The sequence below is a fragment of the Chanodichthys erythropterus genome, chromosome 2 (genome assembly GCF_024489055.1).
Source record: "Chanodichthys erythropterus isolate Z2021 chromosome 2, ASM2448905v1, whole genome shotgun sequence".
Taxonomy (NCBI): Eukaryota; Metazoa; Chordata; class Actinopteri; order Cypriniformes; family Xenocyprididae; genus Chanodichthys; species Chanodichthys erythropterus.
Genome location: NC_090222.1, coordinates 36,055,890 through 36,069,937, shown reverse-complemented (window position 1 = coordinate 36,069,937; position 14,048 = coordinate 36,055,890). Strand labels below are relative to the sequence as shown.

The 14,048-nt window shown below is 35.7% G+C and overlaps 1 protein-coding gene across 1 annotated transcript; it reads left to right on the top strand.

The window, feature by feature from the left end:
* The first annotated feature begins 4,300 nt into the window (after positions 1-4,300).
* pabpc1a (poly(A) binding protein, cytoplasmic 1a) lies at positions 4,301-12,334 on the top strand. Its single transcript, XM_067411074.1, has 15 exons — positions 4,301-4,941; positions 6,351-6,544; positions 6,634-6,749; positions 7,059-7,198; positions 8,406-8,500; positions 8,578-8,715; positions 8,821-8,916; positions 9,126-9,398; positions 9,931-10,021; positions 10,113-10,226; positions 10,314-10,462; positions 10,731-10,815; positions 10,918-11,048; positions 11,807-11,902; positions 12,003-12,334. The coding sequence occupies exons 1-14, from the start codon at positions 4,749-4,751 to the stop codon at positions 11,894-11,896; spliced, it is 1,905 nt and encodes a 634-aa protein (XP_067267175.1). The 5' UTR covers positions 4,301-4,748; the 3' UTR covers positions 11,897-11,902; positions 12,003-12,334.
* The last annotated feature ends 1,714 nt before the right edge of the window (positions 12,335-14,048 follow it).

Below are 14,048 nucleotides of genomic sequence, written 5' to 3'. Positions count from 1 at the left end.
CCCTGTATATGGACTCACTCCCTTCACTCCTTGTCTGTTCTTAAATGTTAAATTTGTTTGGTTCTGTTGATCACCTTCGTCATATTAATAAATACCTGTCTATTGTGGATTTCCTTTGATGCCTCATCTCTGCAACACCAAACCGTAACACCTTACAGGTCTGCAAGAAATAATTTGGATTTTTTTTTTTTTTTTTTTTTTGACAAACAAATGCTTAGACATATTAGAACCTCATATTTAAAATTTCCAGCTCACCCCAAAATTAAAGAAGCTCACTTTAAAATCTCAGATATTTACCCTTCTGGAGAGTTTCTAGGGGTTAGATTTAATTTTGAAATGATATGTAAATTTTGTAACATCTCCAGATGATACAGAGCATTTTTTTGCTTGCAAAATAATATTCTACACTGTAAACCCGGATAAGTAGAATCTACTTAAAAAAACCGAGGTAACTCGTTGCCTTAAAATTAAGTAATGAAGCATTAGTTGAATAAGTGAAGTGGACTACGTTCAATGTACTTAAGCCCATAATGGAATGGAATAGAACATTTAAGTTGAATTTACTTAAAAAAATTTGAGGAAACTGGTTGCCCTAAAAAATTAAGTAATGTGAACTTAATAATTCGAGTTCGTTTAATTTAAAATGTTTTGTAGTATTAATTACTTTGTAGTTATTACACCTAGTATATTTAAGTTCAATGTACTAAGCAAGTTAACTTGCCACCAATCAAAATTCATCCATGGCTCCCATCATGCATTGCTGCATGAATAAATTATCAGCTGAATTGTCTCAGTAATTTTCTTTATTCTAACTATTTAAATTTTGCTGTTTTTCTGACTTTTTAGTAGCTTGATTTCTAATGTTCAGAGTTGATCTGTTTATCAGAATATGTTGCTTGTCACCATTGTTGAGATTCATATGCTGATTCTTGATGTCTGTATGTGCCTAAAATATATATATATATTTTGTGATAAGGACAACTTTATAAAAAAAAAAAAAAAAAAAAAAAACTGTATTGTAAAAAGCTAATCTTGTGCTATAGAATCACAGTGCTGCTGTAATCAATGTAAATCTAACTCAGAAATTGGACTCTAGATGAGTTCAGTGATTCAGGACAAATTATGGTTATGTGAAAACATAACCAACACCACCTGATCATTTTTTGACTTTGTTTGTCTGGTTGGTTTTATTGCAGTTAAAACTGTCCAAACAAAATTTAATGTTAAAAAGTCAAGGGTCAAGAGCTCAACTAAAACAAACCTTGACCTCGATGATGGTAACTTAAAAATTGTGATTTTCTCCTTTGGTGAAAAATTATAAAAAAAAGGTAAATGTTTGGAAAAAATGTCTGTAGAACAGCCAAAACAAATGTTCCAACTGCTCATCAACAGCTCCTTGAATTCACACACACCACAAGAAAATGGCATCATTACCTGCCGCAAACCAGTGTGTAGGAGGCGTGGTCAGGAGAAACTTAATAATTTAAGTGCATTTAACTTACATTTATTAACACATTCAAATACACCCACAAATTAGTAGAATATATTTATATTTTATAAGTAATGCAACCAAACTTAAATATTTTAAGTATATTGTAATTATATTTTTAAGTAAATATAAAATCCGGGCTAAGAGTAATCACGAACTTACCAGTGACTCCATCTGGAAAAAAATTCGTGATTTCGTATTTTGTTTTTGACCCTCTAAACTTACCGTTGGACAGGCAAAACTTGATGATATTAAGTTGTTTAGCTCAAACACATAATTACAATAAGATAGGCCATTAAAAAGTACAGTTTACTCAGAATTCATAATTAATGTAAAGAAATGACACATGTTTAAGTAATACAAACTCAATTTGTTTGAGTAGACACTACTGATTGGACTTAAAAACTCAATTACAATAAGAAAGGACAAGAAAAAGTTCAGCTTAATCAGAATTAACAGGTAATGTCAATAAATTAGACACATTTAAGTAATATGTACTCAATCTCTTTGAGTTGAATCAAAATCTGGGTTTACAGTGTAATGTCTTCTGGGACAAAATGCAATTATGGTTAAAAGAAGGAAATGTGATTGAAGTGAATCTGTCTTTTATAGATATTAAGTATGGAAACTATGAAGATGGTTTATAAAAATGTGGTATTTTACTTTTGTTAGCAAAACATTTTAATCAATTACAGCATTTAAGAATAATTTTAAATTTAACAAAGAAATGGTTGAAGGATAATCCGGTGTGTTGTCATTAGTGCAGACTTGTTGAAGAATCTCTAATGTATCAAATGTAATGTATTTGGACTGTGTGGATTTGTTCTGGGGATGGGGCTTTGTTAATGTTGGATGTGTTGGTTGTCTTTTTTTAATTTTGTATATAGGTGATTATGTGATAGGCTGTTTAAATGTTGTTACTTTGCTTGCCCAGGGACAACAGATGAAAATTAGCTTGTAGCTATCTCTGGTCTGTACAATATATGTATTGTGCAATGTCCCTGTTAAATAAATAAAATAAAAATAAGAATGAAGACAATACTCAAAAACTTTGTCAAAAATAAAGCTGGAATTTTGGTAGATTTATTGGACAAATATAATTTATTATAATGTTTTTATATTATCCCTTGTGTTTAATGTATAATTATTAATATGGATGGTTTAAAGTTTTAAAAAATTTATATATATTCTATGTTAAGTCTAAGCCCCTCTTAACATTGATGTATTTGAATGTAAGTTGTAGGCCAATTTGTTTTGTACATTTTGTAATATTTTTGTTAATACTTCAATAATATTAATAAAAAGTTTAGAAATAGGTAAAAACAAGGAGGCTAGAAGCATAAATATCGTTTGGTTGATATGACATTTAATGCATTTAGCATGATTTGTTTAATCCAAAGCGACTTACGTCATCAAGTTCACACAATCCCTGGGAAACAAACACATGGCCTACACACACAAACAAACAAACACACACACACACACACACACACACACACACAAACCACATGACCTTCACCTCTTTCTTTTTTTCTTTCTTTCTTTTTTAATGGAAACCTATTTCGGTCACATAAGGAAAAAAAATCGTGCTTTGGTAAATCATAGTTATGACAAAATTATGACATACTAAGTCATAATTATGATTACATAATTATAAAAATATATAAAAAATATAATTTTGACATAAAAAAAATAACGACTTTAATCTCATAATTATGACATATGAGTGTGTCAATTTTATTTATTTATTTATTCGTTACATTTATATTTCGCTTTTCTGGGTACTCAAAGCGCTTTATTTTGACATTATATCATTACTATGACATAAAAAGTCTGAATTATGACTTAGAATGTCATGATTATGACCTTTTATGCGTGTGTCATAACTTTATTTATTTTATTCGTTACATTTATATATCGCTTTTCTGGGTACTCAAATCTCTTTATTTTGACTTTATATCATAACTATGACTTAAAAAGTCTGAATTATGACTTAGTATGTCATGATTATGACCTTTTATGCGTGTGTCATAACTTTATTTATTTTATTCGTTACATTTATATATCGCTTTTCTGGGTACTCAAATCTCTTTATTTTGACTTTATATCATAACTATGACTTAAAAAGTCTGAATTATGACTTAGTATGTCATGATTATGACCTTTTATGAGTGTGTCATAATTTTATTTATTTATTTATTTATTTTATTCGTTACATTTATATATCGCTTTTCTGGGTACTCAAATCTCTTTATTTTGACTTTATATCATAACTATGACTTAAAAAGTCTGAATTATGACTTAGTATGTCATGATTATGACCTTTTATGAGTGTGTCATAACTTTATTTATTTATTTATTTATTTTATTTGTTACATTTATATATCGCTTTTTTGGGTACTCATATTGCTTTATTTTGACTTTATATCATTACTATGACTTAAAAAGTTTGAATTATGACTTACTATGTCATGATTATGACCTTTTATGAGTGTGTCATAATTTTATTTATTTATTATTTAATTTATTTATTTGTTACATTTATATAGCGCTTTTCTGGGTACTCAAAGCGCTTTATTTTGACTTTATATCATTACTATGACTTAAAGTCTGAATTATGACTCAGTATCTCATGATTATGACCTTTTATTTAAGATATTTTTAATTTAAGAATTACCAAAGCATGAAATGCGCTTCAAAACTCTTAATCTATCAACCTCGACTCTTATTTTGCTCTTACGTAAAAAATATAAAAGAAGATCACGCAACATCCGGCGAGGACGCCTTCTTATCTGAGCCGTACTTCCGCTTCTCTCCCCCTACCTTGTGCGGTGCGAGAGAGAGCGCGTGTGCCACAGAGCCTCGGCACACACATCTTATATAAAAAATCAAAAATACAAAAAAAATCACAAAACAAGAAAAAATTACAAACAAAAAATCTACTTTTATTGCCGAGTACCTCGGTGAAGCAGGATCCGCGGACAGATTTCGAGAAGTTTATTAATAAGGCAGCACCGCAGTAGGCCTGAGGAGATTTTAATCATCTAACGTTAGTTATCATCGATACCGCGAACACGTCTACGCCATTTCGGTACCAAACGCATTTTAATTAGTCTTCAAATCTGTTCTTTAAAGGTATTTGTCGTGTTAAAGCGATTTCGAGAGGTAAACCGAGCTCGTCCGTCGCCATTACCAAACTCGTCAGTGTTTCCAGGTGTTCGTGCTTCGGTAGGTCGCTCTTTTGTCGTACGGAAGGAAGATGAACCCCAGCGCTCCCAGTTACCCGATGGCCTCCCTGTATGTGGGTGATCTACACCAGGATGTCACCGAGGCCATGCTGTACGAGAAGTTCAGCCCGGCTGGGCCCATTTTGTCCATTCGGGTGTGCAGAGACATGATGACCCGCCGCTCTCTCGGTTACGCCTACGTGAACTTCCAGCAGCCCGCTGACGGTAAGCAAACGCTCCCGGTTCACTTCATATACGGCTGTTTCTCAAATCTAGTTGTAGCATTTGTGGCCGTGAACACCATTTTAGTTTGATATTCTCGAACAGTTCATACACTATTGATCGTATTTGCCGTCGTTACTACGCACTAGAGAAGTTTCTTCTCTCAGGACTGTCACGGACATATATTTGTGTGTGAGGTTTGGTGTTTGAATTCATAATACAATTGTTTGACAACACAAGACAACCAATGTTCAAAATTGCTAAAACGAGTACGCATTTTACACATTTTGTATTAGACTTCGTTGAAAACGCTAGAGGGCGCTACACACAAGGTGTGTTAAAGGGTTAGTTCACCCAAAAATTACTTCTTTCATTAATTACTTACCTCATGTCGTTTCAAACCCCTTCGCTCATCTTCAGAACACAAATTAAGATATTTTTGATGAAACCCGAGAGGTTTATTAATTAAATTAACACATTTAAGGTCCAGAAAAGTAGTAAAGACCTCTTTAAAATAGTCAACGTGATTGTGATTTTGTTGCTTTCTATGGGAGATAAAAAAAACTTAATTTAAATTCATATTAATTTGTTCTGAGGATGAACAAAGGACATGAGGGTGAGTGATTAATTGCCATGCTGTCTCGTTATGACGTCCCAGCTGTAAGTTACTATTACCGCACGTCGCGTCACGTGTCAAATAATGATTATGGATATAATGCAGTAAAGCAAGAAAAGAAATAGCAAAACTAAGTGAGTGCAGATCATAAATGAGCTATATATATATATATATATATATATATGTATATATGTATATATATATATATATATATATATATATATATATATATATATATGTATATATAGAATGAGAGAGAGGTAAAAACAAGGAGGCTAGAAGCATATTGTTTGGTAAATTGATATGACATTTAATATATTTAGCATGATGTTTTATCCAAAGCGACTTGCGTCATCACTTAACACAATCCCTGGGAAACAAACACATGGCCTAAAAAAAATGACCTTCACCTTTTTCTTTTGTTTTTGTCGTTCCAAACTCCTTTGCTCACCTTCATAACACAAATTAAGATATTTTTGATTAAATCCGAGAGGTTTATTAATGAAATTAACACATTTAAGGTCCAGAAAAGAAGTAAAGACATTTTTAAAATGGTCAATGGGATTTTTGTTGCTCTCTATGGGAGACAAAAAAACTCAGATTTTATCAAAAATATCTTAGAGTTCTGAGGATGAACAAAGGACTTACGGGTTACATGAGGGTGACTAATAAATGACAGAAACTCATTTAACCCTTAAATTAGTCCAAGAACCTGGTACTGTGGTTTTATAGTATTAGCAATTATTGTAATATTTAAGTATAACATGATGCTAACGTTTTTAACTACCTGTTTCAGCTGAGCGTGCCTTGGACACAATGAACTTTGATGTGATCAAGGGACGACCCGTCCGCATCATGTGGTCCCAGCGAGACCCCTCACTGCGTAAGAGCGGTGTTGGCAACATCTTCATCAAGAACCTGGACAAGTCGATCGACAACAAGGCCCTTTATGACACATTCTCTGCCTTCGGAAACATCCTGTCCTGCAAGGTAATAAAACTTGTGTTTGCGGTGATGTGCATGTTCCCGGTGTCTGTCGTTTGGCGCTTGTGCTCAGTGCTGGTGTTCTCTTTCTGAAGGTGGTTTGCGATGAGAACGGCTCTAAAGGATACGGGTTTGTGCACTTTGAGACCCATGAGGCCGCAGAAAGAGCCATTGAGAAAATGAACGGCATGTTGCTCAATGACCGCAAAGTGTAAGTGTGCTTTTGAATTAACCGCTTTGTACTAAATTGTGTGTAAAGCATGGTAAATCTGTTTCAAGCATGATGTACTTTGTTAAATTCATGCTAATAATTATAAATCATTTTTATTAGTTGATCTCTAGAAGGTATTAGTATTTATAATATGAAATTGAAAGGTTTTATAACTGTTCATTGAAGTATTAGTGTTATTATGGTTATTTAAAGTGTACTACTTTTCCCACGAAAATAGCCTCTGATATGGCATTAAATAATTCACTTTATGTATTCAGAATAATTATGGTTACTCATTGCATCTTAAAGGTTTGTCGGTCGCTTCAAGTCTCGCAAGGAGCGTGAGGCTGAGATGGGCGCCCGTGCCAAAGAATTCACCAACGTTTACATCAAGAACTTTGGAGAGGATATGGATGATGAGAAGCTGAAGGAGATCTTCAGCAAATATGGTGGGTGTTTTGCTGCTAGTAAAAGCCTGTTCACACCAAGAACGAAGGCTATAAAGATTACAGTAATGATTGCTATATTAGAATCAACACCAGTGAATGATATTGTTCTGTTTTTTATAATAGTGCGCTGCAGGATGGATTCTGATCAATGTTTTTATCATTCATGAGCTTGAAAAAAGTCATTCTGATAGACCTTTCCAATGACTTTGTTTCTCTGTGCAGTTATATTTGTAGTTGTGGCCTTGTGCTTTTACATTTGAAGAGTTTATTTGCAAAAACAGATAACTCCATTTTTATGAATTCTCACAAATCATGTTTTTTTTATTGTGCATTCCAAGTAATAACAATCAAACTGCAGTTGGGCTGTTTTGATTAAGTAATGATAACTCTAAAAAATACATGTAAATTAAAAAATTAAAATTCATTGAAAGTATGTTTTTTATATATATAAAAAGTTTGTTTTTTAGCAAAAGCAGATAACTCCACATTTCATGTTTCTTAGTTAAACAAAACCCAAGTAATTGCATTTAAAACGCTCTCAAACACACATGTGCACACAAACGCACACACACACAAACAAACAGATCGGGGCACACACGCTCTCTCTCGCTCTCTCTCAAACACACACACACACACACACAGAGATCGGCACATAAGTACACACACACGCACTCATCCACACACGCACGTGCGCGCTCGCGCGCACACACACACACAAGCAAAAGGACAACCAATTTTTCAGCATGTAAGTCGTGTATGGTGTTCAAGGACTTACAGGAGTCGAAATCATAAATCCTCGATCACTTTTAGTGAGCTTTGATAAAACTTCCCTCAGCTAGCGCGTCTTTTTGAAGTGACTAGAAGCCTTGTCACCTGACCTGAATACTGCGCGCTGATTCGCTAAAACGGACTTATTGGTTTCTGTCTGTACACAAACAAGGGCGCTTGTCGGCTTCTGCTGTAAAACGTGAACTTGCGATGCCTGAAAGTGGGCAAAACCGGCTCTTCTGACAAAATGGATTTAGGGTACAGAACGTGCTATATATGGAGAATAATGCACAGCACTTAGTTCATTTTTTAAAAAAATGGCGTTTATCGGTTTTTGCAAATTAACTCTTCATTTAGAACAATCTTTATCATTATAGTTATCGTCCTTTTGACCTTATAACATGAATCAGATCTTTGACGTCTTCGGCTGTCATTACAGGTCCAGCTCTGAGCATTCGCGTCATGACCGATGAGAGCGGCAAATCTAAAGGCTTTGGCTTTGTCAGCTTTGAGAGGCATGAGGACGCCCAGAGGGTGAGTAGAGATGGATGATGTCATTTTATAATCATCACTCAAGTGTTGTATTCTGATGTGTTTCCTCTGATTATCAGGCTGTGGATGAGATGAATGGAAAAGAGATGAACGGGAAGCAGGTTTACGTGGGTCGTGCGCAGAAGAAGGGCGAACGCCAGACGGAGCTCAAGCGCAAGTTTGAGCAAATGAAGCAGGACCGCATGACTCGCTACCAGGTATAAATGACCTGTGAATGACAGATATGAACATTAGATGATGCGAAGTGCTTAATTGGGTCATTGACACTAGTCTGTGAACTTAATTCATCTTGTTTTTAACAGGGAGTCAATCTCTACGTAAAAAATCTGGATGATGGTTTGGATGATGAGCGCCTGCGTAAAGAATTCTCACCATTCGGCACCATTACCAGTGCTAAGGTACAAACTAAAAATCCAATATATCCCAATAAGCTTTGTTTGATATGAAACAAAGTCTCAGCTTTCAAATGGTCAATTTTAAATCATATTGAATCATGAAATTTGTCTCAATTAGCCCTAGAACAAACATTTTCCTTGAGGTTTGTTTGGACGATTGACGTATAATCCCTTACCTGAATCACAATTAATGGCTGTTTTGTTTCATTCAGGTGATGATGGAAGGTGGCCGCAGTAAAGGTTTTGGGTTTGTCTGCTTCTCTTCCCCTGAAGAAGCCACTAAGGCTGTGACAGAAATGAATGGCCGCATAGTCGCCACGAAGCCCCTGTACGTCGCGCTGGCCCAGCGGAAGGAAGAGCGCCAGGCGCACCTTACCAGCCAGTACATGCAGAGGATGGCCAGTGTCAGAGCCGTACCGAACCCCGTCCTCAACCCCTACCAGCCCGCACCACCATCTGGATACTTCATGGCAGCCATTCCACAGGTCAGATCACTTTTCTGTTAGAGATGCGGTCACATTCACCATTGTTCAGTTTTGTCTTCATCTTATAGTTTCAGTGTAATTATAAATCCTGTGATTGGTGGAAACATGTACATTTTGAAAATCACCTGGAAAAAATATCTACATTTGCTGTCGAATAGGCCACTCCAGTGTTAATGAGTGAAGATCCTCCTTTATGCCCCTCTTGCCAGAGTCCTTTATTGCTGAAATCATGTTTTGATGGACTGAACTTGCATTTCAGTTGACTCTCATGAAAAATTAACGAAGACCATATTTCGTTTTAGAATGATTAAACATGAACTTTAAAAGCCTTTTATAAACATGTCATTAAACCATAAACAATGTCTGTGCAGTCAAATCGATATTACTGAATCTTTCAATCCCCAACTGAACAATTTATTTTTCTCTTGGTGAGAAGTTTGCCGTTTACAGGAATCATGAAGTGATTGTTCAGAACCGGTTCTGTTGTTCCTCATTGATTCATGTTCCCTTTTTTTGTGTGTGTGATTGATAGGCTCAGAATCGTGCCGCGTACTATCCCACCAGTCAGCTTGCACAGCTCCGCCCCAGTCCTCGCTGGGCCACTCAGGGTGTCCGCCCTCAGCGTGAGTAGCTCCACCCACTTTTCTGTTCAGTACTCTTACGTGGACCATAACTGTTCATTTCATTGGTTTTTGTTTCTGTTTTCCATTGCAGATTTCCAGAATATGCCCAACGCTATCAGGCCATCTGCACCCCGTCCACAAACCTTCGGTGCCGTACGTCCCGCCTCCTCCCAGGTCCCCCGTATGATGGCCTCTCAGCGCATGGGTGAGTGATGAAACTTGCAGTTATACATGCAGCAAGTGACTTACTCCACATTTCATTGATCCTGAGTGTCCTCTTTCTTTCTGGCAGCATCTCAGGCGATGGGTCCTCGTCCTACTGCCGCAGGTGCCGCCACGGGTACTGCTCAGGTGAGAGGAGTGCCACAGTACAAGTATGCTCCCGGAGTCCGCAACCCGCAGCAGCACATGCCCACTCAGCCGCAGGTTCCCATGCAGCAGGTACTAGTTTTACATTTGTGGCACTTGTTGTTTATTCCGCAAAATAGCTTATGGCTGGAATTTAAAATCATTTGAGAAGACAAGCGAGTCCCAATTTGCGTACTTATGCACTATTCTGTGCCATTTTGTAGTATAAATAGTGTTCACACTGAAAAGCTGATTTGAAACGGTGTAATGTGAGCACTATATAAATAAATTTGACTTGCGTTTTCCTCTTAACTGTACAAGATGAACATCACTAATGTTTCTATATCTGACTCCTGTTCAGCCTGCTGTCCATGTTCAAGGTCAGGAGCCTCTGACCGCGTCCATGTTGGCTGCTGCCCCTCCGCAAGAACAGAAGCAGATGCTGGGTGAGTGGTTTGCTCCTGTTTAGCTTCCCTTAATTGATTAGAAAAATGTTTTTATAAACGTTAATTTTAATCTCTCATACATGCTGCTTTCCCCTGCCACAGGTGAGCGTCTGTTCCCGCTCATCCAGAACATGCATCCCAGTCTGGCTGGAAAGATCACTGGTATGCTGTTGGAGATTGACAATTCTGAGCTGCTCCACATGCTGGAGTCTCCGGAGTCTCTGAGGTCAAAGGTCAGTGGTCATGTGATGCTGTTTTTAAGTTATTGTATTTGTCCTGATACCAGAGATGTCATTCTCACTGCTCTTAGTAAAAATATAATGAAAAACGATCAAGAATTGTCTGTTTCATCCCTAAATTATTTTTTTTTAAATGACAGATGAGAAGTAGATTTAAATAACAGATGAATATTCAGTCAACTAATGTATAAATGGGTTTTTAAAAATTTTACAGTATTGTTTGATGTGGTTTGTAATAAAACTAGATTTGATTAATAGATCGTGATCTAGATTCAAACACCCTCGTGATTTCATTCCTAAATGACAATGGTTCGCTTGTCTATTAAACCTTTGACAATCATACCGGCACATTCAAATGTATGTTTGTGCTTCCGCTGAGCCAGAGAGCAGTTGTCATGTATAGTATAGGTATGAAACTGCTTCACAAAGTGTTTTCAACCACAGTATCTTTTATTTCTGTTACAAATATTTGAAATTTCACAAAAGTACTGGGATAAAAGTTTATAGTTGGGATATTAACACTGATGTCTATGGAAGATAGTGTAAATCACCTTTTAGAAAGCAACATGGCACTTCAAATAACAATTGATTACAATGTTGAGCCACCAGATGGCGACAAGTGACTTGGTTGTCTGCTCAGAATCATGGGGAGAAGCATGATCTGTTTGAAACGAACAACAAAAAAAAAAGATTCTCAGTTTATACACACTTGTGCAGCTCTAGTGTGTAATTGGTCGTTACATGTGTTCCAGGTGGATGAAGCAGTAGCGGTGCTGCAGGCTCATCAGGCCAAGGAAGCTGCCCAGAAATCAGTCACCAGCACTGCTGTGCCGGCTGTCTAACACAAGGTGAGAAGAGATGTTTTGCAAATTCATGAGTATTTTATGCATTCATTTTCTTTGCTTGACATGGTTTGAATACACTTTTTCTGATTTTGTTTATTTTCAGAATGAACCTCTCTGGCCCTGACTTCACCAAGAGGGACGCATTAAAAAAAAGAGAATAAATATAGAAAAATCAGAAACTCAAACAGAAAAAAAACCTTACAGTGATTTACATCTAAATATTTTGCCAGGTTGAGAGAGATCTTGACCTTGATTATATTTAAAAATGTACAAAAAAAACTGAAAACTTTTAATTTTGAAAATTCCAAAACATTCCTTTCTTTTTATTCCTCTTAATGAATGCTCAATGTCAATTGTGTTCATGCAGTTGATAAGCTGAACATTTGGAAAAGTACATTGGATTGAACTGCTTGAATAAATAAAACTTTAAACATTTATTGTTCATGTTGTTTTATTTTAATAGTTTGATTCTTGATTTGTGTTTTAAAAACCTTTTGGGTGAGTTAAAGTAGTTTAAATGCTCAATTGCTCTCTTTAAAGGGCTGTGTAAGAAGTGTAGCTTGGCACACTGAATGCTGTTAAAAGAACCATTTCCTTGCTTTTGTGAAATTCAGTGTTTTCAGAGTTCACCAACTGTAAGGTCTCTGCCACTGGAGATCACTGGGTTAATGCCCTGAAGGACGCGGTGGTGATGGTAGGTGAGACTGGGGTCAGTCGTAATGTATTTAATGTCTTCAGTCACAAGCCTGTGTGATGACGCTTGGCACATGATCAAAGGAGTTTTCTGAATGTTGGAGAACTTTAAAGGTTCTTGGGATAGTTAAATTCATCAACTGTTGCAGTGACTTATTGTATTATGGTCTTTTCCTGAATGTACAAATGGTAGTTTACTTGAATTAATATTTGTTTCCAATGGGAAGTTTTTTTTTTTGGACTCTGGTCCTGTAATTACAGAGTCACCCTTCAAATAATTACCATAACGGCAAAATGAATACCATCTCATGATAATCATTATAAAACAAAATATAAACTGTCTTTCTGTCACCAGCACAAGGCTGACAGAAAACCACTAATTTAATGCTGTAAATTTCATCAGGCTTAATTCTATCAGTCCTGTAGATCTGTGGCCCTTTGTGAATTTGCCTTTTTTTAAGTACGCTAGATGGCAGCAGCAGTAAAAATAAGCTGTTTTGGAGAATGCCTGCCCATTCATAAAGTCATTACAATTCTAAAAAAAATATAAGGTTTAATTTTGTGCCAATAAGTATATGGCAAGCTGTTTTAACATTTAATCCTTAACGTCCTAGTATCTATTTTTGTGCTATTAGTATTTTATTAGTAGGCCCAATTTCATTATTGCTATTGCCTTTTTAAAAGATACTAGTACTTATTAGATACTGGTACATATTAAATAGATGCTAGAACTTATTAGATATAAGTACCTATTAAATAGATACTAGTAATACTTGAATAATAGTGCTTATTTCGATAGTGAATATTCTATTACTAATAACACATTTCAGATTTTTGCCATTGACTTCTATGGAGATCTGTCAGTCATCAACTAAATATTAACTATCAAGTTTTGACTAGTATGTATTGAAATTGTGACTAGTTCATATTTTTTTTTGAATACTAGTAGTTATTCATTAGGTAGCCTACTAGTACTTACTTGTACCACAGATCTATATAATATAGATCAGCGACTACCTATTATATAATCGTTATTAAAGGGTTAGTTCACCCAAAAATGAAAATAATGTCATTAATTACTCACCCTAATGCCGTTCCACATCCGTAAGACCTTCGTTAATCTTGAGAACGCAAATTAAGATATTTTTGTTGAAATCCAATGGCTCCGTGAGGCCTTATAGGGTGTAATGACATTTCCATTAATGTACTAAAAACATATTTAAATCAGTTCATGTGAGTACAGTGGTTCAATATTAATAATATAAAGCGACGAGAATACTTTTGGTGCGCCAAAAAAATGTAAAAAATTGATTAGTTGATTTTAAAACATTGCTTCAGTAAGCATTGGAGCGTTATGAATCTTTTGTGTTGAATCAGCTGTTCGGAGTGCCAAAGTGACGGGATTTCAGCAGTTGGGCGGTTTGACACAATCCGAATCATGATTCGATAAACTGAT